General features: G+C 33.9%; 1 protein-coding gene across 1 annotated transcript in view; it reads left to right on the top strand.

Annotated features, from left to right (window-relative positions):
• LOC124606874 (juvenile hormone esterase-like) overlaps positions 1–25,859 on the top strand; it is a 122,870-nt gene that overhangs the window by 64,032 nt on the left and 32,979 nt on the right. Inside the window, exon 5 of the mRNA XM_047138966.1 lies at positions 24,874–25,073. Coding sequence (XP_046994922.1) covers positions 24,874–25,073 — 200 coding nt within the window. The remainder of the gene's footprint in view (positions 1–24,873; positions 25,074–25,859) is intronic.

Raw genomic sequence — 25,859 nt, 5'->3', positions numbered from 1 at the left:
AACTTACAGGAAAGGACTAGCTCTTTCTCATCATTCACTTACTTAAATGAATGCAAAAAAGGAACCTTACTTTTTCAGTCCAAGTCACTATCTTAATTTGAACCCGTTTTGAAAGAATTTAGAAAGAGGAATAATACTTTTCCACTGTTTCCATTATGGACTTTGACATTTTTGGAAAAGTACTACATTTTGGCTACAGCATAAATTTTCAAAAATCACAAAACAATTTGAATACTTCCTATGTAACTGAAATTATGAAATTGAAAATACACAATTTTATTTACAAGAAAAGTTAGTACAAAAATTATAACAGAGATTAATTTTCTGGTACTTGAAATTATATGCAGTCACTGCCACACGCAACATGTCAATACATGTAAGTTGTACATTTAAGAAAATTCTGGCAAAAAGAGAATATTTTTGAAAACTTTTTCGATTTAAAAATAAAATTTTAATTTTGCTATATCACATAGTCAATAATTTATCTACTACAACAAACGAATATTTATTTTAAAAATCAAAAGTCTAATAATTTTTTTCCTATTAGTTAATTCTCCAAGAAACAGTTTACCAGTGCAAGCGATTGTAATTTTTCAAAATGTGCTTTTCAACTATAAATGTTTTAATTCTTACAGATCTAATTTTTTCTCTTTTCAATTAAAATCAAAACAAATTGTACTCCAAACCTGAGTTATTTCAAAAATTCCAAAAGCATTGTGAAGAAAAATGCAGAGTAAGTTATGCTGATTTAGGAAATTATTGTAAAGAAAAAGATTATTCAAATGTAAGTAGACAAGATTTAAAAGAATTATTGATTATTTTAAAATGAAAGAAATGAGGAGAGAACTAAGACATAGAAATGTAGAAGAACATCAAACGATCCATAAAACAAAAAATTTTAATAATTATTCCAAATGTAACAAAGAAAAGTTAATCAATGTTATTCTAAAACCTGTTACCAATATTAAAAATAGCGATAGTGAATTGATTGATATATCCTTACGAAAGCTTCATCAAATTTGCAAAATAAAATATTAAAAAGGTATTCCAAACGTAATACACATCTATTAATAAATCTTATCAATAGATCTTAGAATAATATTAATAATATTCATGATGAGAGCTATTTCCAGAAGCTTCTGGGAGATAAATATCAAAAATTTAAACACAAAGCAAACAGAAAATTTACTTGGTATAAATTTTCTAGATGATGATCTTTTAAAATCACATACACACATTTAAAGGGAAACCTCTGTTTTTAAATTGAGGATAATAATGTATGAAATTAATAATGTTCCTAACTTTCTTTAACCACAAGAATTTTTCAATCAAATTAAAGAAGTAGTAGTTGCTAAATTTAAGAATATTGTAATATAACAAAGAGCGTTTAGAGGTAATATGAAATTTTTTTGTGATTTTAAAAGACTGGGCAAAACACATATGTTTAATTTTAAAACAAGTACTAAAGCTTTTTTAAGAACAACTAATTTACATGATTGTTATCAAAACTCAACAAATAAACTATTAACTGAAGTGGAAGAAATGCAACAAAAAAATCTAGTCTGTATTTATTTCATATAAATTATTTATATTAAGTATTAGTAGTCACAACGCAGTTTCTTGTTCTTCTCATGTCGATTGCCAAACGAAGACAAGAAACTAGAATTAACATAAAAACAAATTTCTAAAATATTTTCTTTGTTAAATGAAATTAGCTTTATAGGTAGATAATCATGCAGAAAGTGTTAGTAAATATAAAAATATTCTATTAGAATTAGATGAAATTTTAGAAAAATAAAAAATTAATTTTTTGGTTCGATAGACAGTTACTCTAAAAACTTAAGATCAAGTATTTCAAATAATGTTTGCACTTATAATGAAAAATTTATTCAATCATGTCATGATTAGTGGCAGCGTGAGGTGCATGCTTGAGCCTCAGGATGTGCTCTAGCTGTGCACTTCATTTATTTCAAGCATCAACTTCATGTCGCAATTTCTTGGGATGTAATTGACGTTTTGTGATGCAACCATTGTCACTATTTTTGTGGTTTTTCATGCTCTTGATTGCATACAAAATAACAGGGGGTGTCATTTAAAAGTAAACAGGTTTGTATTGAAAATTGTATTTGTTTATGTTTTAAAATTTCGCATAGTATTTGGTTTCCTAAGCACCTGCCGTACATTCATGCTGGTGAAAACCATTTCTGAATATCTATTGTTGATCCAGAGATATTTGAGGTGGCAGAATTAGGTGAGACAACCCGTATATGGTCATTTTTGATTATGAGAAGTAAGCAACAGATATCTGGGAAATAATAAAAGAATCGAACTCTCTATTTTACATAACAGAAAAAGAAATAACTAATTATTATTAAGAAAAAATATAGATATTTTGAAGGAAATTAAACAATCAAACTCTTTTTGATCTATTACTGCAACAAATATAGCAGATTATTATTATTATGAAACAAATAGAGAGGAGACCTATGAATTTTTTAACTACCAAAAGTATTAAAAGATTATTTTTGTCCTTGTACAATTTTAAAAATTATTCAAGAAATAGACAAAATATCAAATTTTTTTTTTATGCTTGCTACATCTGACTGAAAAGATTTCAAAAGGCACTGTAAACATCAAGTTAACACTTTGATAACATTTCTCATTTGTTATTCTTTTATTTAATCAAAAATTTATTACATAACCTCATTACCATACAAAAAATAAGGAAGAAAACATGTTAATCTTCTATTAATTTAATGATTAAAAAACTACTTTATCCTTATGAAGATACAAATTTTGAAGTAAAATTAAAAGAAAGAATTCACCTAATTAAGAATATTTTTATTCTAGAATTCATATATCAAACATTTCTGTTCAAGATTATAATCATGCAAAAAAAGTTTGGCAAAATTCAATATTATAAATTTATGTGAATATATGAGATTATATAATAAATCTGATGCTTTCATTTTAGCACATATTTTCAAAAATGTTTGTGATATATGTATTAAATCATACAAATTCGATCCATCTATGTACTTTACAGCTCCTGGATAATCTTGGGAGTCTATGTTAACAATAACAGAAGTTCAATTACATTTATTAGATTATTATGATGTGATTTCTTTCTTGGAATAGGAATTCGAGATGGAATTTCTCACAGTATCAAAGGATATGCTAAATCAAATAATAAGTATATGAAAAATTTTGATGCTGAGAAATAATCAAAATATATTCCATATTTATACACAAATAATTTATATGATTAGGAAATGTCACAATCTTTAAAGATTTCAGTCAGTTAGACCCAACATGTTTTAATTTTAAAACTGTCTTAAAATACCAGATAATAATTAATATGATTATATTTTAGAAGATGGTTTAGAACATCAAAAAAATACATGATGTACACAAAGATTTACCTTCAGAAAGAGTGGAAAAAATAAATTATTAATAACAATAAATAATAACAAAAAATGATCTTCAAATGACAGATATAGACTAAATATTAAAATAATAACAGATCCACAGAAAATACGAAATATATTTCAAAACAAAATAATGAACATATTACTGCACTTTCAGAAAATTTAGTTGCAATTTGTATGAAAAAACAATAGTAAAATTCAATAACCTGGTCTATATTGAAATGAATATTCTATATATTTCAAAAATAAAATCATATTATTTTTATCATAAAGTTATTAAACCAAAATACAGTGAGAATATAGATTTATGTCATATGGATACAGATTCTTTTATTTATGATATAAGAACAAAAGATATGTACAAAAAACTACACCCCGTCTGAACAGGCCTTGGAAGGCCCAGTGGTAGCAACTAGCTGCCTTGTCTTCCTCAGCCCACAGGTGTCAATGAATGTGGTTAGCACACCACTCTCCAGGCCATATGTCAGTTTACAACACCATTGCCACTACTTCTCAATTAAGTAGCTCCTCTGTTTTCCTCACGACAGCTGACTGCACCCCACTTGTAAAAAGTGCTCGGCAGACTGGATGACACCAATCACAGTGTTTGCACAGCCCGACATTGCTTAACTTTGGTGATCTGATGGGAACTAGTGTAACCACTGCCACAACAGATTTTTATAAAAAAAATCCATGATAAACAAATTTGACACAAGTGATTATTCCAAAGATAATATTTATAAAATCCTGCAAGTAAACAAATTTCAGGAAAAGTGAAGGTGAAAATTGTGGACAAATTATGTTAGAGCACGATAGCTCAAAAGTGAACATAGTTGCTAATAAAACCTAAAGGAATTTAAAACATTTAACTAAAAAATTAAATTAGTTTTGATAATTATACAAACGGTTTGGATAACAAAATAAAACAGAAAAATTAATTTCATTAGATCATGTAATCATTAATTGCATACAATTTAGTAGGGTAAAATTGTTTTAAGTGCTGTAAATGATAAATATATTGTATCACAAAACATAATAAATATTCTACATTATGTTCATTATCAAAGAATAACATATGAAAATTAATAAATTACATACACAAATTTAATCAAAACGAACTATAAAATTAAAAATATGAACTCTATGTCTGAAAGGTTTTTTATATTCCATCATGATATGGTAATTTTTTATGTTTTCAAACCTGTTTTACAAACAAATTTCCCACATAAACAATAAACTTTCTTGTTTATACCTTTCTTAATGAAACTTCCTGGCAGATTAAAACTGTGTGCCAGACCGAGACTCGAACTCGGGACATTTGCATTTCACGGGCAAGACCTGTGAGGATGGGGCGTGAGTTGTGCTTGGGTACCTCAATTGGTAGAGCAATTGCCCGTGAAAGGCAAAGGTCCTGAGTTTGAGTCTCAGTCCAGCACATAGTTTTAATCTGCCACGAAGTTTCATATCAGCGCACACTCTGCTGCAGAGTGAAAATCTCATTCTGGACCTTTCTCAATGTTTTAAATAATAGGAAATTTAAAAGGAATTTAAGGAATTTAAAACATTTAACTAAAAAATTAAATTAGTTTTGATAATTATACAAACTGTTTGGATAACAAAATAAAACAGAAAAATTAATTTCATTAGATCATGTAATCATTAATTGCATACAATTTAGTAGGGTAAAATTGTTTTAAGTGCTGTAAATGATAAATATATTGTATCACAAAACATAATAAATATTCTACATTATGTTCATTATCAAAGAATAACATATGAAAATTAATAAATTACATACACAAATTTAATCAAAACGAACCATAAAATTAAAAATATGAACTCTATGTCTGAAAGGTTTTTTATATTCCATCATGATATGGTAATTTTTTATGTTTTCAAACCTGTTTTACAAACAAATTTCCCACATAAACAATAAACTTTCTTGTTTATACCTTTCTTAATGAAACTTCCTGGCAGATTAAAACTGTGTGCCAGACCGAGACTCGAACTCGGGACATTTGCATTTCACGGGCATGACCTGTGAGGATGGGGCGTGAGTTGTGCTTGGGTACCTCAATTGGTAGAGCAATTGCCCGTGAAAGGCAAAGGTCCTGAGTTTGAGTCTCAGTCCAGCACATAGTTTTAATCTGCCACGAAGTTTCATATCAGCGCACACTCTGCTGCAGAGTGAAAATCTCATTCTGGACCTTTCTCAATGTTTTAAATAATAGGAAATTTTTCTATTTTTTTACTGATTATAGTTACAGCTATGAATATATTTAGAAGAATTTTTACTATTTTTCAAAATTTTCAAAAGCAAACGTTTTTCTCCAGTATTTCATAAGTTCTTTTCTATTTTCATATTTATTGTCCCTACATCTTTTTGTGTCTTTTGCATTCAATCAGTAAGACTCGTTTTTGAAGGTCTGTTCATATTTGTAATTTTTATTTCTTCATAAATTTCTTTTTCTTGTTTGCAAAAAGGTAAATAATTTTAGTTTTGCTTTCCATTTTAAAGAAATAATGTAACAGAATTTAAAAACATTAAAATTTTATAAATCTTATTATATCTAAAAATATTCATTTTTAGGTCTAAAAAATAAAAAAACTTAAATATAATGATCAAAATGTGTTAAGAATTATTTATGAATATAATTATCTTTGGTTTAAGGCTAAATGTTTTTTGTTTGCTTCTAATCTGAAATGTAAATTCAATTATTTCTTTTGATATAATGTAGCTTTGAAATTACTTATTTCCACCAAGTGAACCAAAAAAATTTTGTATTTTAATACCTATAATAACAACTCCAATGAGTAACAGACATATCTAATACTACTATTCCACATTCTAAATTTTTTGGCTTATCACATAATTCATCAATCATAAAAATGTGATGAATATATTAAATTTTTAATTGTTTAACTAATTCTTCTATTCAAAACTAGGTAAAGAGTTTAATTTTTTTCGGTTCTTTCCTAGAAATTTGTTATTCTACATCTAATTCTTTACCATTGCTTAGTTATGTTTTCCCATGGTCTTCAAATTCTTTATGAGCTTTTTAATTCTTCCCAACTTCATTTCCAAATACCTGCAGATCCTCTAGCAAATGAACCAAAAGTTCCGAGATGTGCTGATGCTACCATAATGTTAAAAAGGCCACCTTTCTTCTTTTATGTCTCTTTTGATCATTAAATATTCAATAATTTTTTTCACAACAGGAATATCAAATGCAATAGGTAATTTCTTCCTTTCTGTGCATCAGTTAAAATTGGTTAAATACTATTTAGTTGTTTATTATTTATTTTATCTTCAAATATATTTTATCATTTGGAAGTTCAGTATAATCAATACTAGAGTTATTAATTTACATAGATTAAAAATTAAAAAAGAATTCTTTTATAATTCCCATGCATTTCATCAACATATATTCACATTCCAAACTTTCGTTTTCCATACATTATTCCTCTAACAGCAGTTGCAGCTAATTTTTCATGAGTCAAGGTATCTCAAGCATACATTCTTTCTTTTGCAGCTGATTAAACTTTTGATCATCATCATGACTTGTCCATAATTTTCTGTATAAAAAATATCATGTTCCTTACATGTTTCATCTAGTGCCCTTGTTACCTCTAGCTTCTAACTAATTTAGTAAAAGATCCACATTAATTATAACCAGAACATGCACGTCAGAATTAGGTAAATTATTTAAAGTACAATTTACCATTCTGTTTATTGTTTTTCACTTTTTCCATATGTATAAGATGTGTTATTCAAAAATCTAAAAAAATATGGTGTACCTTTTGGATTATTCGTAATGAAGTATTTGAATTTATTTGTCATCATTTTTGTTATTGCAACTTTGTCATTGTGGTAATCTTTGTTGTTGCCAATTTCTGCTTCATGGATAACTGTTTAACAGTTTATTAAGTCACAAACTTTTCTTACGGATTTCCAGAATGTGTGTGATAAATTCTACAAAACTTTATAAACCAAGGTTTACCTTTTGGATTGTTGGCAACAAAGTCAGGCAGTTTAACTTTAAACATTTGTGTTATTGCAACTTTTTCATTATTATAATTTTTATTTCCAGCTAATTCTTCTTATGGATTACAGATAACACATGAATAAATTGGTGATTATCATTCATCCAGATATATTCGACTGTTGTTGTTGTGGTCTTCAGTCCTGAGACTGGTTTGATGCAGCTCTCCATGCTACTCTATCCTGTGCAAGCTTTTTCATCTCCCAGTACCTACTGCAACCTACATCCTTCTGAATCTGCTTAGTGTATTCATCTCTTGGTCTCCCTCTACGATTTTTACCCTCCACGCTGCCCTCCAATACTAAATTGGTGATCCCTTGATGCCTCAGAACATGTCCTACCAACCGATCCCTTCTTCTGGTCAAGTTGTGCCACAAACTTCTCTTCTCCCCAATCCTATTCAATACTTCCTCATTAGTTATGTGATCTACCCATCTAATCTTCAGCATTCTTCTGTAGCACCACATTTCGAAAGCTTCTATTCTCTTCTTGTCCAAATTATTTATCGTCCATGTTTCACTTCCATACATAGCTACACTCCATACGAATACTTTCAGAAATGACTTCCTGACACTTAAATCAATACTGGATGTTAACAAATTTCTCTTCTTCAGAAACGCTTTTCTTGCCATTGCCAGCCTACATTTTATATCCTCTCTACTTCGACCATCATCAGTTATTTTGCTCCCCAAATAGCAAAACTCCTTTACTACTTTAAGTGCCTCATTTCCTAATCTAATTCCCTCAGCATCACCCGACTTAATTAGACTACATTCCATTATCCTTGTTTTGCTTTTGTTGATGTTCATCTTATATCCTCCTTTCAAGACACTGTCCATTCCATTCAACTGCTCTTCCAAGTCCTTTGCTGTCTCTGACAGAATTACAATGTCATCGGCGAACCTCAAAGTTTTTATTTCTTCTCCATGAATTTTAATACCTACCCCGAATTTTTCTTTTGTTTCCTTTACTGCTTGCTCAATATACAGATTGAACAACATCGGGGAGAGGCTACAACCCTGTCTTACTCCCTTCCCAACCACTGCTTCCCTTTCATGTCCCTCGACTCTTATAACTGCCATCTGGTTTCTGTACAAATTGTAAATAGCCTTTCGCTCCCTGTATTTTACCCCTGCCACCTTCAGAATTTGAAAGAGAGTATTCCAGTCAACATTGTCAAAAGCTTTCTCTAAGTCTACAAATGCTAGAAACGTAGGTTTGCCTTTCCTTAATCTTTCTTCTAAGATAAGTCGTAAGGTCAGTATTGCCTCACGTGTTCCAGTGTTTCTACGGAATCCAAACTGATCTTCCCCGAGGTTGGCTTCTACTAGTTTTTCCATTCGTCTGTAAAGAATTCGTGTTAGTATTTTGCAGCTGTGACTTATTAAGCTGATAGTTCGGTAATTTTCACATCTGTCAACACCTGCTTTCTTCGGGATTGGAATTATTATATTCTTCTTGAAGTCTGAGGGTATTTCGCCTGTTTCATACATCTTGCTCACCAGATGGTAGAGTTTTGTCAGGACTGGCTCTCCCACGGCCGTCAGTAGTTCCAATGGAATATTGTCTACTCCGGGGGCCTTGTTTCGACTCAGGTCTTTCAGTGCTCTGTCAAACTCTTCACGCAGTATCGTATCTCCCATTTCATCTTCATCTACATCCTCTTCCATTTCCATAATATTGTCCTCAAGTACATCGCCCTTGTATAGACCCTCTATATACTCCTTCCACCTTTCTGCTTTCCCTTCTTTGCTTAGAACTGGGTTTCCATCTGAGCTCTTGATATTCATACAAGTGGTTCTCTTCTCTCCAAAGGTCTCTTTAATTTTCCTGTAGGCGGTATCTATCTTACCCCTAGTGAGATAGGCCTCTACATCCTTACATTTGTCCTCTAGCCATCCCTGTTTAGCCATTTTGCACTTCCTGTCGATCTCATTTTTGAGACGTTTGTATTCCTTTTTGCCTGTTTCACTTACTGCATTTTTATATTTTCTCCTTTCATCAATTAAATTCAATATTTCTTCTGTTACCCAAGGATTTCTACTAGCCCTCGTCTTTTTACCTACTTGATCCTCTGCTGCCTTCACTACTTCATCCCTCAAAGCTACCCATTCTTCTTCTACTGTATTTATTTCCCCCATTCCTGTCAATTGCTCCCTTATGCTCTCCCTGAATCTCTGTACAACCTCTGGTTCTTTCAGTTTATCCAGGTCCCATCTCCTTAAATTCCCACCTTTTTGCAGTTTCTTCAGTTTTAATCTACAGGTCATAACCAATAGATTGTGGTCAGAGTCCACATCTGCCCCTGGAAATGTCTTACAATTTAAAACCTGGTTCCTAAATCTCTGTCTTACCATTATATAATCTATCTGATACCTTTTAGTATCTCCAGGGTTCTTCCATGTATACAACCTTCTTTCATGATTCTTAAACCAAGTGTTAGTTATGATTATGTTGTGCTCTGTGCAAAATTCTACCAGGCGGCTTCCTCTTTCATTTCTGCCCCCAATCCATATTCACCTACTATGTTTCCTTCTCTCCCTTTTCCTACACTCGAATTCCAGTCACCCATGACTATTAAATTTTCGTCTCCCTTCACAATCTGAATAATTTGTTTTATTTCATCATATATTTCTTCAATTTCTTCGTCATCTGCAGAGCTACTTGGTATATAAACTTGTACTACTGTAGTAGGTGTGGGCTTCGTATCTATCTTGGCCACAATAATGCGTTCACTGTGCTGTTTGTAGTAGCTTACCCGCATTCCTATTTTCCTATTCATTATTAAACCCACTCCTCCATTACTCCTATTTGATTTTGTGTTTATAACCCTGTAGTCACCTGACCAGAAGTCTTGTTCCTCCTGCCACCGAACTTCACTAATTCCCACTATATCTAACTTCAACCTATCCATTTCCCTTTTTAAATTTTCTAACCTACCTGCCCGATTAAGGGATCTGACATTCCACGCTCCGATCCGTAGAACGCCAGTTTTCTTACTCCTGATAACGACATCCTCTTGAGTAGTCCCCGCCCGGAGATCCGAATGGGGGACTATTTTACCTCCGGAATATTTTACCCAAGAGGACGCCATCATCATGTAATCATACAGTAAAGCTGCATGCCCTCGGGAAAAATTACGGCTGTAGTACGACTAATGTCTTCAATTTTCTATTACTCTTTCTAATGAATCATTTAAATTTCATTCTGAAAAACGAGGAAAATATGCTCCAAGAAGGTTTTAATCAAATTATTATGTTTATTTCAATTATTCTAGTTAATTTTATTTGGATTATTATCAGAATATCCAGCATTTGAGTCGAATAAAATTCTTGCATAATTTTGTAAATCAAAAGAATCTAATTCTAATCCTAAATTATTCTAAGTAATTTGTTTTTTAGGAAGAAGTTTCTTCAATCCATCAGTACCTTCATATTATTTTTCACCAATGTTTAATTTATCACCATTGAATTGAACTGAATAATTACTGATGTATTTAAAATTACTGACAGTCCTCAATCCAGAAACAGTATTTTCGCTATGATTGATAGATTTTAACACTATTTCAGTTACATTTATTTTTTAATATCACGATCTTTAATTTTTTTTTGTCTTTCACTTCTTGTTATATTTATTCAATAAATCATGTCTTTCTGATTCACTTAACATATAATCTCTTTTATCAGCATCATAATGTTAAATTGTTGGAATATTGTTAATTTCTTCTAAAAATGTTGATTATAAGGAAGAGTTTGTTTTTAACATCTCTATTTTCTTCACTTGCTTCTCACCAAAATCCTCCTTGATTAACTTGTTCAATTGTGTCAATAACATGTAGATCTTTTTTCTAAACTCTTAATTATCTGTTCTCATTTGTTTTTTTCCATTTTTAAGCCCTCCTCTTAATATTTTTATAACTTTCCATTTCATTTATCATTTTAACCACCTCTGGATCAGATTTAGAAAACAATATTATCAATAAAAATACAATAATCATTTTTATTTTACACTCAATGTTTATGTTCATTGTTTTAATATTCAACACTTTTATGTTAAAAATTTATGATTAACATTTATAGTAAACTTTTAATGTTTAAAAAATCCTAATCTTTTCTCTATACTTAGCCATTATTAATTTCTTCCCATATCTATTGTTACAAAACTTAATTCATATTTTTTCCATCATTTACTACATATTTCCTTAAAATCGTCAAAATTTAGATCACCACCAACAAATTCATGATAAATATCATTTAAATTTGCTTCATCTTGTATGAAAATGAAGAATATCTCTATGTAATTGGTTTGGTACTTTTGAATAAGTTTGAGCTAAGTAAAAACAATCTGTTCCTTTATGCATACCTCTAGTCAAATATTCTCTAGCTGTTTTCTGATATTCAGGAATAAAATCGTCTAAAACAACTGCAGACTTACTTCCACATTTATCTGATAGAATAATTGCATCACTGTTTTCAATTAAAAGCAGTAAATTTTTCATTAATTGTATCCATTATTTTTTCTCCTTTTTATATGTTCTTGAATTTTGGTTCATCTAGACTTTTTGATTAAACATACAGGCGATTAATTTTTTTCCAATTTAACCATCCTCAAGCTAGAATATAATTATCAATTGGTAGTGCTGTTTTTCCACAACCACTTGTTCCTGTTACTGAACATTGAATAGAGTATGGTATAAGTTTATAGCGATTATATTTTAATTTTTCATGAATTCTTTTTTTATTTCAATTGAGTGATAATTCATCTATTCTTTAAAAAAATCCATTAACTATTCCACTAAAAGAAACTAATAAAAATGTTTTACTAGTTGTTTTTATACAACTTTTTTTGCCCCAAATATTATATCAATAAATATTACTATATTCATGAATGAAGACACGATATAAATTCCTGTTGATCAATACAGATTCAAAAAATTTAGAAAAACTTATGTAATGGAAAAACCTAGTATACATCTTATATTTCGAATAGAGTTGTTAAATGAAATTTATATTAAAGTATTTTTGGATAAAGAAGATTCTACTGGTCTAATTTTGGGATTTAATCATCAGATTATTGAAGCCAATGAAATGCCTTTGCTAATTATTCCACTTGAAGCAATAAATATAAATTTTTATTTAGCTGATGGATTGTTCATAGAACATAATGATCATTTTCGTAGAGAAAGTAATATTAGTTCTTCATTTAAATCCAGTCATAAATTTGAAGAACCAGTAACTTATGAACTAAAGTATCATATAAATATTCTAAATATTGACACTGTTCCAAATTTAATAATTACTATCACTGATGTAAATGATAATTTATTCACTTCAATGGCGCTTTGGTAGCAGTACTTCTAATAATGAATTAATAATTACTCTAAATAAATCATGAACAAAATCGAGAACTATCGATTTTCCTCAATTCCTGTTAATGAGAAAACAAAAAATAATTTACATCTTCCTAGCAAAATAAAATTTAATATTAATATTGGCAATCAATTGTTTGATCCTAATTATTCACATCTTCGTAGGCCATTTGATGTTATTCACACTGATGGAATGGGTAGCTCAGTTTATGATTGTAAATCGAATATAAAAATAATTTAAATTTATGTCTTAAAATTGTTTGATGTTATTACAATTAATGAAAATAATATTTTATCTACAATGGAATAATCTGTTATTTCTCCATCAACTCTAATTCAGTTAACTTCACCTCCATCAATAGAATTAACTACAAAAGGACGTATTTTTAACTTTGATAAAACTGAAAACAAATTAAAAGAATAACTTTATCCATTAGAATTATTGATAGAGGTTTTAAGGATTTTAAAGTAATTATTTTGGAATGATGTTTAACTGTAATTTTCACTTGGGAGTTCAAAAAAAGATCAAGAAGTTTGTATTCTTCGATGGACTACTAATAATGATAATAGTACGTTTTCAAAAGAACTAAAATTGTTCAAAAAAAGTACGAAAATTCGTGTTCTTGTTGTTACATATGAACCAAAATATTCACGTGAACTAGAACAAGAAAGATTAAAAACTCCAAAATTTCCAGTTTCTTTCTTTCGCCTACAAACAATTGAATTTGCTGGATTAAATGGAAAAAGAAGTTTTGAACTACATATTACTAATTATTATAATTCTGTTGAATTTGATAGCAATTCCTTTATTTTTGTTATTTTACCAACTAATCGAAAAAGTAAACATTTAAGGGATGCTTTTTTCATTTGATATGTGAAATTACAAAACTTCTGTGTAAAAAATGGAGGAAATGAAGCTTTTCCCCAAGAATAATTCAGTCTTGATCCACCGAATAACTTTGCAAAAGCTTACAATGCTCTCACATTTTTCAAAAGAGTAACACAGTTAAATAATGATGTAAATATGGATCCATTCAATGTTATTAAAAATTATCCTACCAGTGTAATAAATGTGCCTACATGAATTAATTTTGTAACTACTCAAAGAACAATTGTGATATAATGTGTCTTTAAAAGACAATATACCTAATGATACAATTCAATAGATAATTGTGTACGGTACAAAGAATTTAACTTATAATTCACAACACAGAATTATAACAGAAAATTTTTAATTAAATAAAAGAATAACAAATGAGAAATGTTATCAAAGTGTTAACTTGATGTTTACAGTGCCTTTTGAAATCTTTTCAGTCAGATGTAGCAAGCATAAAAAAAATTTGATATTTTGTCTATTTCTTGAATAATTTTTAAAATTGTACAAGGACAAAAATAATCTTTTAATACTTTTGGTAGTTAAAAAATTCATAGGTCTCCTCTCTATTTGTTTCATAATAATAATAATCTGCTATATTTCTTGCAGTAATAGATCAAAAAGAGTTTGATTGTTTAATTTCCTTCAAAATATCTATATTTTTTCTTAATAATAATTAGTTATTTCTTTTTCTGTTATGTAAAATAGAGAGTTCGATTCTTTTATTATTTCCCAGATATCTGTTGCTTACTTCTCATAATCAAAAATGACCATATACGGGTTGTCTCACCTAATTCTGCCACCTCAAATATCTCTGGATCAACAATAGATATTCAGAAATGGTTTTCACCAGCATGAATGTACGGCAGGTGCTTAGGAAACCAAATACTATGCGAAATTTTAAAACATAAACAAATACAATTTTCAATACAAACCTGTTTACTTTTAAATGACACCCCCTGTTATTTTGTATGCAATCAAGAGCATGAAAAACCACAAAAATAGTGACAATGGTTGCATCACAAAACGTCAATTACATCCCAAGAAATTGCGACATGAAGTTGATGCTTGAAATAAATGAAGTGCACAGCTAGAGCACATCCTGAGGCTCAAGCATGCACCTCACGCTGCCACTAATCGTGACATGATTGACGTACTACGTCAGTGGAGTGTTAAGGTGTGGTGTGGTATTGTATGACAACACATCATTGGCCCATATTTCATTGGTGGCACTCCTAAAGTGTGATAGTTTAGTCCCTTCTTGAGCTGTACCTTACTTGAACCTGTCCACCTCATGATGTGTCAAACAATGCTATACGATGGCTGTCCTGCACATAATGTTTGTTGTTGCGAAATGACAACTAGAGCTACAGTTAGTGGTAACACACTTGGTTTCACGTTTCTAAACCTCATAAGTTCTGAAATATGTGGCTTGTAAAGGATAGCAACAGCATCACAGTTTCTGACATAATGTGTCGCATGTAGTACTGGGCTCAGAGCAGGGGTTGCCTGGACTGGCGCCTGCATCCTGCCGTAAACATACCAATATCACCATGGCACGCTCTATCTTCAATGTACAAGTGTCTCCTAACGTGGTCTGCTGAACTGCTCTCTTACTGTAGCGTAATTCACATATGTTGCTACATTAAATCCTGTTTTCAAGTGGCTTGTTACATTTGGCGTCATCTAGTCGATATGCCGGCCTTCAGTAATGAAGAAAAACTAGATATTACTTTAATTTATGGCGAATGTCACAGAAATGCAACTGCAGCTGTGACACTGTATGCTGAACGCTACCCATATTGGCGTTGTCCGTCACGTCGAACAGTTGGCAACATCTACAAGACACTCATGGAAACAGGAAGCTGGGCTCCCACAAAATGCTTGAGTCTCAGTACGTGCGTTACCTGTGTGTTTCATCTATTTCAAGCGTCAAATTCGCATCGCCATTTCTCGGGATGTAACTGACGTATTGCGATGCAACCAATGCCATTATTTTTGCGAATTTTCATGCTATTGATTGCATGTGAAATAATACGGGTGTCCACTCAAAAATACACCTGTTTGTGTTGAAAATAGTATTTATTTACATTTTAAAATTGCGCACAGTATTTGGTTTCCAAAGCCCCTGCAGTACGTTCATGTTGGTGAAAACAGATCTTGAATATCTATTGTTGTTCCAGAGGTATTTGAGGTGGCAGAGCTAGGTGAGACACCCTGTATAACATTCTTCAGGTTAAGTGCTTTCAAACAATCAATAACTTCGTTATATTCATTTCTCAAATGTTTTGTAATTAACGATCTAAAATACTTTTTGCAAACTTTACATTTGACTTTTTCCTCTCCTGTTCCATTGAAAATACTCTCATCAAATTTAAATTCCTCCTACGCATTAATCGTATTTCGTTTTAATCTATAAAGAAAAATTTTTATAAAGTTTATATTTTTAAAAATAAAAAGTCGGTTGTTTTAATAGATATGTGTTTCATTGCAGAATATAGCCAAACTTAAATCTTATTTTTAAATTGAGAAATTTTAAAAAAGTATACTCTTTGCACCAGAATGTCGTAAATATACTACTCATGTATCTAAGAGTAAGATGAGTAAATGTCATTGTTTGTATACAAAAATTATTCATCATGATTGCACATGAGGCCATTCAAGTAATTAAACTTACTCATCCAAGAGCTACATCCACAAGAAAGTTTTGAATTTATTGAACTACCACAGTTTATTCTTAAATACAGGCTATTCATGGGTGCCATGAGGACTTCAGAAGCTGTGTGAAAATTACAAGACATTCAGAAAGTAGACACACATTGGTGGATGGAGCATTTCACCATGATTTTAACTCAGGTTGCAAGCGATCAATAGACAAACGTCAATACATTTGTGTAATACGTGGAATTTGTAGACATGAACTTCATGGGAAAGAGGGACAGAAACCCAATTTGGAATTCTGTCAGTAGGTTGTCTATCTTGAGTCATGAACTAATTCGATTTGCAGCAGATGAAAGACACAAGTCACAATAAAGGGTGTCAGGTAGTCGTATCTCTATTAAGTGTACACCAATCAAACGGCAAAGCTGGTGTGGGTTTTCGCATGCACATAAAGATGCTGAACAGAAGCCTGCAGTAGTTGTCCCAAGCATCTTGCACCTTTTGTTGCGATTCGGCAATGGTTCTTGCAGCCCTGGGGAACAAATACATTCCCATTTCATCATGTCCCAAACGTCCTCAATTGGCGAGAGATCTGGTGATCTTGCTAGCCATGGTAGTAATTGTACAGTGCAAAGAACACGTTACAGCCTTGTGGGAAACTGCATTGTCCTGCTGAAAAAGTACATCACCTTATTATCGAATAAGTGGCAGTAGCATGGTCTACATACGTGGAAATGTTCCACAGCCCACCGTCCCGAGCAGCTAATCACCACTGATACGTTGTGTCCAGCATGTACAGCATTCTGTCAGTACCTCTATCTAGCTTCCCAGACGCCTACAATGCGACCCCATTCAAATTGCTGAAAGTGTACAATACAAGTACGTCAGTGGGGCTGTACCCTAGCATGAATGTTTCAGTCACTCTAAACTCAGTTAGTTACAGACACGAGCCTTCCGTGCGCCATTTGATTGCTGATGACAGTGGCAAATATCACTAATACTACAAACCCTCAGTATGCACATATTTTAGACTGGCGCCTCTCAGCACTGGCCTTGATAGTGTGGCATTTCCTTTCCAGCAGTGCATATTCTTGCTTTTTTACACTCTGTCCAGTCACATTAAAGAGACTACCTGTTAAAACGCAGGAAAACCACATTTTACAGCACTGTCCCCTGCAGAACATCCAGGGAGAAAGTCAGTGAATTTCTGGAAGTTACAAACAGGGATGTGGAGTCATGCCTACTCCATTGCAGCTGCACTAGGATCCCCAGTTGAGGACCCATAGCGCGAAAAATCGTATCGAGGTGGTCCTACATTTTCTCGATAGGATTTATATCTGGGGAGTTTGGTGGCCAGGGCAGTACAGTAAACTCATATTGGGGCTCCTTGAGTTATACATGAACACTGCGTACTGTGTGACCCATTGCATTGTCCTGCTGGTAGGTACCAAACAAAGAAATGGACATGGCCCTCAGTGACAGATACATACTTGTGTTGATCCATTGTGGCATCCAGAATGGCGATTGTAGCAAGGTGTTTGCTTTCAGATGTTTCGCACAGTACATGCTAGTGGCCATTTGTCCGGTTGAGTATAAAATAAGATTTATCCGAAAAGGCCACCTGTCGCCACTCAGTGGGCGTCTAGCTGCAATACTGGCTTCCGACCTTCAGCCTACATCTCCAGTGAACAAGGAGATTGATGAAGCAGCTGCTTGCTGCAGAGGATATACGCACAGCGTTCGTTGAATGGACATTGTGGAGATACTGCTGGTAGCCCCTAGGATCATCTGGCTGGTTAGTTGCTCAACATTTGCACGTCTAATGACCCAAACACATCTCCACAGTTGTCATTCACTCCTGTCATCTACGGTGCATGGTGCACCACTGTTATCTCGCCGCCAGCTTTGGATTGCACCATTTTGTCATGCACGCGGTACTTTAAACACACCAGCACGAGAAAGCTTATAATCGGCATATCGGAAATGCTTCCATTCTTGCCCTAGATGCCAATGGTTGATCCCTTGTGGACGTCAGATAAATTGCTCCATTTCCACATTATGACAACACAATATGGTTACACTCTTTTTCCGGATCACCCCAAAACACTTTATTCAGCCTCCACTGTCAGTATCGCCAACTGCAGCCTGTGAGTGGTTGACACTGAACACAGGTTGTAGCCATGTTAAAGTGACTGGACTGTGTTTATACTGGATGGTTCTCTAGTGTTTCTCTAGTGTTTAAGAAGGTATTCCCAGTTTTGTTTTTACAATGCTTTGCTGGGGCCGGCCAAAACAAATCAGCCAAAACAAATACTATGGATTACATGCCTTATGCCACACCTTGTGTCAGACAGATACTCAGTATGTTTCCGCTACAAACTGAAGCATATTCAGGTGGAATTTCACATGCTCATTCAATATAGCTGTCCCAAATTAGTCCAGTGCGATATTCGTTTTATCGATATGCATTAAGAGGGACAGCGAAAAACTAACAATAAACACTACTCCAGCACTGACTCGTGCTCCGCCCTGCTGTGCGCTGTCTGCTTCCGCCATGAAGCAACGCTACTCAGTCGCTGCTGAACTACTGGCTATTCTTCTGTGGATGGGATTCTTTTACCCATCCTGGAAAGTATGAGATAGTCCTTTTGTAATCCTTCTAAATGGATTGTGGTGGGAGACTACTATTTTGACATGAGGGCTAGTAACCTTTCCCTGATGACAACTGTTTTCCACATTATGATGGAAATAAACGATTTAGAAGTCCTTTCAGGCTGAAGCACTTCGCTGAGGACTACAAGCGGAACCAGGAAGTGGTCAACGAAAACGCCTGCATGCAGCTCCTGGGATCGATGCTTTGATGGCATGATGGTTGAAATGATTTCGTGTGCTGGTTGGGACCATGCAAAATGTGGATGTGTCCGGCTACTCTCGTAATTGTTGGAGATAATATGCGTTCCCTCTAAGGCAAAGGTCGTGTTTTAAAGTGCTATAGGTATCAGGAATCGATCGGAAACTCTCGGGGTTGTAGGTACCAAGGAGTGGGCACTATGGAGGGGAGATGACATTTTAAGTATTGTGTGTATGATGTAGGGAGTGAATGGCCTTCAGTGATACTTAAAGTTATTGTGTTGTACAGAAGGTTTCAGGACTTTGAACGTACGTTCCCGTGCACGGACGAGGACTATGGCTTAAGTCATTTTCATTGTTCTGGGCGAGGGTTACGATTTAGTGAGCGAAAACGTGCTAGTTACGAGGGGCGTTCAATAAGCAATACAACACATTCTTCCTGAAAGCAGGTTGGTTTTATTTGAGATTAGTATACTCCATATTACTCCCTACTCCTTTTCAACATAATCTCCGTTAAATGCGACAGTCTTGCGCCACGATACTGGGATGGTCCGTATGCCCACATGGTACCACTCCACTGATCGACGACGGAGCCGAAGCCTTGCTGCATTAATAACCTCCGCATCAAAGACTTACTGCTTCCCACAGAATGCTCCTTCATTTGGCCAAACAGATCGAAATCGGAAGGTGCACGATTCGGGCTGTAGTGTGGATGGAAAAGACCAATCCAATGAAGTTCTGTGAGCTTCTCTTAGGTGTGTAGAATTGTGTGAGGCCTTGCGTTGTCGTGCAGAAGGAGATATTCGTTTGCATTTTTGTGGCGACCGACACCCAGAAATCGTTTCTTCGCTTTCCTAAGGACAGCAGTACACTTCAGAATTGATCATTGCATCATGAGGGAGGACATCAAACAGAATAGACCGTAGAGAGTTCCAGATGATAGTCGTGATGACTTTATCGGCTGCAGGTGCGGCTTTGAACTTTTCCCTCGGAGGAGAGGTGGTGTGGCGCCACTCTATGGACTGTCGTTTGGTTCAAAGAGATGAACCCATGTTTCATCGCCTATGATGATTGTCCACAAACAATTGTCACGATCAGACTCGTAAAGCTTAAGCAACTCCGCACAGATGGCTTTCACTGCCCTTCCTGGCCTTCCGTTAGGCGGCGATGATCCCAGCGGGCACACAGTTTTGAGTACTCAAGTGGTGGTCTTGCGTGTCAGCACTACCAACGGAGACGTCTAGTTGAGTAGCGAGGTGTTTGTCTGTGATCTGTCCATAACCTCAAATGAGAATGGCCACACATTCCAAAACTGCAAGAGTCGCAGCTGTGTGTGGTGAGCTGGCTGGCGGGAGATCGGACAGGTTGCCGCATTCTTGTTGCAAAGAGAACGGTCGTCTCACCCAACGACTCACCTTACTTTTGTTCATTGTCAGGTCTCTGTAAGTATTCTGGAAGTACCTATGAATGTCTGCAACGCAGTGGTATCCGACCAAAAGAAATTCAATGGCAGCTCTCTGCTTGGAACGAACCTCTGCAATTTTGAAACTATATATGATCTTGAAGTTGGAATATTCCTCCACATTCCACAACAACTACGTTTTTTGACCGATACTGACTGAGGGAAAAATATGTTGCATTACTTTAAAGCCTCTAGTATACGGAAGTCTCATACCACCGTGAGGAGATGGCGTTGGATGATGAAACTAACAGCTTTGGGAGCTCTAATTCGACCAATAAAAACTTACTGCTCGCAAGGAAATATTGCGAGTTACTATAAACTACCTGGGGGCATTGTTGCCCGCCTATGAGTCTTTCTAAGCGTAGTTAAAATGGTACAGAACAGGTATTGGCGGTACAGGAGTAGTGACAATTTTAATTATATGTCACAGGTCTAGTGAGGCCCTATTTAGATAGATATGATACTATATAGGATCCACCAACAAACGATTCTGTTTGAATCTGCGGCCTAATTTGTTTCGCACGCCGCACAGCGAGTGCGTGAAGTACTCGCGACCAAGCGCGGCTTCGCAAGACGTGTTCCAAGCTCCAAGAAACGTTTCAAATGTACCACTTCTGTACGGAGAGGGTGAGATGGGGACATGCATTAAATGTATTCTCCCTTGTTATCAAACAGTGTGCCTAAGATATTAAAGATGAATAACTAAAATTTTATGTGGTTGTTGTTAACAGTAATATGCAACTTCAAATCCAATTTTCAAAATTTTCCTTCGTTTTTAAAAACTGGTATAGAAATATCAATTTTTATACATCTATACTTATTAATAATTCTTTTCCTCATAACCTATTAAACCAATAATTGAGAAAGTTGATCTGTAGTATGCCTACATCGATATAAACTATTATACGTAAGGAGTTTTGAATACCTTTGATGAAAAAAGATTTTATAAAGTGGTTCATGTTTTTGATGGGAATCGGTATAGGAACTTCATCACGTTTATTTACACATCTCTCTTAAACAAAACATTAGAAAATTTAGATCTGCAACTTTGTTTGTTGCCCATTGAGAGGTGCATGGGCCAAATATTAAAGCGTTATCTCATAGGTGTTCTGAGGAAAAGGTACACAAAGGTCAGAAAATGTAGTTTCTGAGAAATTAATTTAAAGCTTAAACTTATATTTCATTCAATTACACCTTCTCATAATGCTCCATAACTGTGATCAGGATCTCCTTTGTCCTCAACATTTGTCTTGTAACTTCTTTCCTTCGTGTTCTTTCCTTTGCTAGATCCTGGACAGACATTTCAGCTCTAGACAAACGACGCAGGTCAATTCTCTCAAGAACTGTAACAGTGAACACGCCAGCCCTGAAGCTCAAAAGCTGTAACACGGTTTCCGTGATTAAAACCAATTACTGCATCATATGTTTCAATTATTACAACTTAAGATCATGAAAATGTTTTCTAGGGGCAAGATAAATGCATTCATAAACTCATTTTGAGTTTTGCCTTGAACACACTTCCTTAGAAGGCCAGGATATGCCAGGGACCTAAAAGTGGGTTTGATAGCATTCATTACACATTCAGGAATCAGTTTTTTGCCTTTCAGAAACTTTTAGTCCACAAACAGTTGCGAAAGGGAGAGTGGCCAGTAAACATCAAACAACGTAGATTTTTTTCATTACTTCCCATGTTTTTTAGGAAATGAGACTTTGGAAAGTAGCTGTCAGTAAACTACAAACAAAATCGAAAAGTGAAGTTTCGATCACAGTTACCCACATCCCCCTTCAGATCTTCGTTATATGAAGCGGAAATTGCTAAAAATTATTAGTTATGGAGAATTGCTGTCATTATTATCTTATTTATATCGTATGATAAAACTAAATAAACAATGTATGAATTAAGAACTATCGGCTTTCGGTCGAAATCCTCATGAGCATGCATCACAATGAAATAGCTATCTTTAGCTTGTATTGAATATATAGCGTATTTATCACCTTGTGAGTGTGAAAGACATAGACTATCTGCCCACCTTTTATGGTAGCTTTGTTGCTGTATTAAGCAAACTGTAGATATATCATATCTCAAAATCAAGACAAGATCAATTTACATAAACTCTTATCATTGTACTCTGCATCCTGTACTTAAAATTTTAGATATTGACAAAATACTGAATGAGAACTGTCCAATGAAACCAGAAACTAACAGCATAAGTGGAAGATGCAATACTATTAAAGAAATTATAACGCAACCAACCGCTGACGCGTTAGGAACGAGGAAAAATAAATACTCTAAAACCAGACGATTGCTTTGGAAAGACCATGTTAGGGAGTTAATGAATGAAGAAGCGTATATATAAAAACCTAGTCATTATATAATAATATGAGTTACATAGAGAGTTGTAAAAACAAATCTATTTCAGGAAGGAAATAAATACGAAAAATTAAACAGGAAACTTAGAATAGATACGTGAGTAAAGTATAACATGATAATCATGGAAGACAAAACAATGCATACAGCATTACTTTAATAAAAAAAAGAACGAGATTTCTTAAATATAATATCCAAAAAGGAGTGTTTATAGTTCTTCAAATGCTTATGGACTGATACTGAAGAAGTTACAGAAAGAAACGCCAATACCAATTACTCTTTAGATCTGATAATGATGGAATAACTGCAAAAAGTGCTTGAAAAAAAAAACAAAAAATCGCTGTGCACAGGTAGTACAAACATGAAACCTATTGAATATGCGTCTGATTAACTAAAGGAATGACTTTAAAATTTTATGAATGTTTGCTAGCAGAGCAAATATCTCATAGATAAAAGAACTGAAGCTTTCTTATACGCTACTTATAAGAAAGGCGATAAATCACAATGCGCCCATTACCGAGGAAGAAATTTGCTAAATTTCTGTTACAATCTGTATGATGAAATCATGAAAATAAATAAAGATTAATAGCCTTCGCGGAAGCACATACGTTGGAGATACAACACGGTTTTAGGAAAGGAGGATCATGTACCGTCTATTCACTTTGACATAAGTAACTGCAGAAAGAAGAGAATTAGGTTACTAACTTATTATGTTTTTATCGATTCTGAAAAGGCGTTTGAGAAGGTTAAACTCTAAACGATACCGGAGTCACTGAAGGCAACTAGAACTCTCGCACGTCTAATTACAGCAATTCAACCAAAAAAAAGAATACCATAATGAAGATCCTTACTGTAAGGACTAGGGCAGAATTTGCCAGTGGTAATTAAGTAGTTGCAAAAGGCTGCTAACTGCCCACACCCTGTTCAGTGTTTACATTGATAATGTCACTCGTAAATGGTTGATTATATTAAGAGACGCTTTCAGAGGTGATAATTTTAATTGATGCTGTTACTTGCTTATGATCAACTCATAGTACAACAATCTGAAGGAAAGGTTCAAATTGCAGTGCATAATTTTAATGAAATAGACACTAAACAAGGAATGATAATATTGACAATAAAAAACATGTGACAAAGGTAATGGAATTTCAAGAATTGGAACTCATTACAGCTAAAATTATTATAGATGGACAAACAATTCAACAGGTAATAGAGTTTAAATATCTACGTTGGAATTTTAAATGTCCCAAGTAAGAAAACGGAGATTTAAAATTGGCCAGACATTTTTTAACCACACAACTTACATTAAAACATATTGCACTGAAATGATATTAATTAAACTTTATGAAGTAATAGCTTTACCTTTGCTACTGTATGGTAGCGAATGTTGGACTCTAACAGCTGATCAATGATGAGGAATCGTTTCATTAGAGATGAAGTTCCTCCACTGCAGAGTGTGCTATTCATTACTGGACCAGATAAGAACTTAATGTTGAACCCTTTCCAACTTCAGTTGAAAAACATAGACTGATTTGGAAAGACCATGTTTGACACATGTCTGATAACAGGATAAGTAATGCTATAGAACTATAAGACCCAACAGTTCCTTAGAGCAGTGGCGTCAACGATTCTGACGTGGAAGAGGCCAAAAGGCCTAATCCTAAAAGACGGTTGTGATAATGATTATGGCTGTGACGATGATGATGATGAGATGCGGACACTGTAGTTTCCAAAATAACCATTCACTTTTTAGCTATCTCCTACGTCTCGTGTTAAGATTTTTATTAACGTTGTTTTACATAAGTCTGAATTCGCACAGGACTCTTCTCAAGGATCATTATTCAGAGCGGCAACTTCATCGGACATCCAAATCGCTTGGACCAGGCCCGCTGGAACGCTTTCCGACTGGGCTCCATCCTTGGTTTGGAAACGAATGACTCACAGGAGCTGGTTGAATTTCTGCGTTCTCGCGACGCAACGGACCTGGTCGTTGATAACTCCGTTCTCTTGACGGACGAGGTACGTATCATATTGGTGCAAGCGATAACTCATACACACACACACACACACACACACACACACACACACACACACATGTACAGATGTGCACACTTCCTCATTTCTCAAATACATTGAACTCTGCAAATCTTTAAAGTGCCAACTCGGCACAACTATGACAGACTTGTTTCAACAGTTAGAAGAAGGGCGGGATAGGAAAACAAGACCTCGAAGGACAGTCCCACAATAGTTATCATTTGTCATTTTCAGATTCATACCTATTTTTAGTAAACATAATACTGTAACAAAGAACATTAACAATACGTGCCAATATAAACATGCTCTGGAATTCACCACTTAAGATGAACCAATAATCAAAATTAATGGCAGCATAATGGAGTTTAAAAAATATTTTTTTTAAAACTAAAAAGAAAATATCAAACTATTGAGCACCTTGTCTGTAACTTTACATTTAATATTTAATTACAGTTAAATGAAAGATTTCTGCGAAACACATTCTCCATGTTATCAATAGACAATCTTGGCATTAAGATAGGTAGACACAAATAGCCTTAACAGACGATTTACATCTGTAAAAGTGGAACAATAGACAAATTTTGTTCAAAAACAGAAAAATTTTCATCAAAAATGAAACAATCTTAATATGACACATAGTGATGTTATGTTAAAGTATTAAAGATTTAAAAAATAACTTTCATATAAGGTAAAGTTTAGTATGCAAAGCGCTGCCGTAGGAGACTTATACAATAAGGCTCACTAGCAATCAGAGTGAAATAAGTATTGTTG

The sequence above is a fragment of the Schistocerca americana genome, chromosome 3 (genome assembly GCF_021461395.2).
Source record: "Schistocerca americana isolate TAMUIC-IGC-003095 chromosome 3, iqSchAmer2.1, whole genome shotgun sequence".
NCBI classification, from domain to species: Eukaryota; Metazoa; Arthropoda; class Insecta; order Orthoptera; family Acrididae; genus Schistocerca; species Schistocerca americana.
Note: the sequence above shows the minus strand (reverse complement) of the source record. Positions and strands in the feature narration are given on the sequence as shown.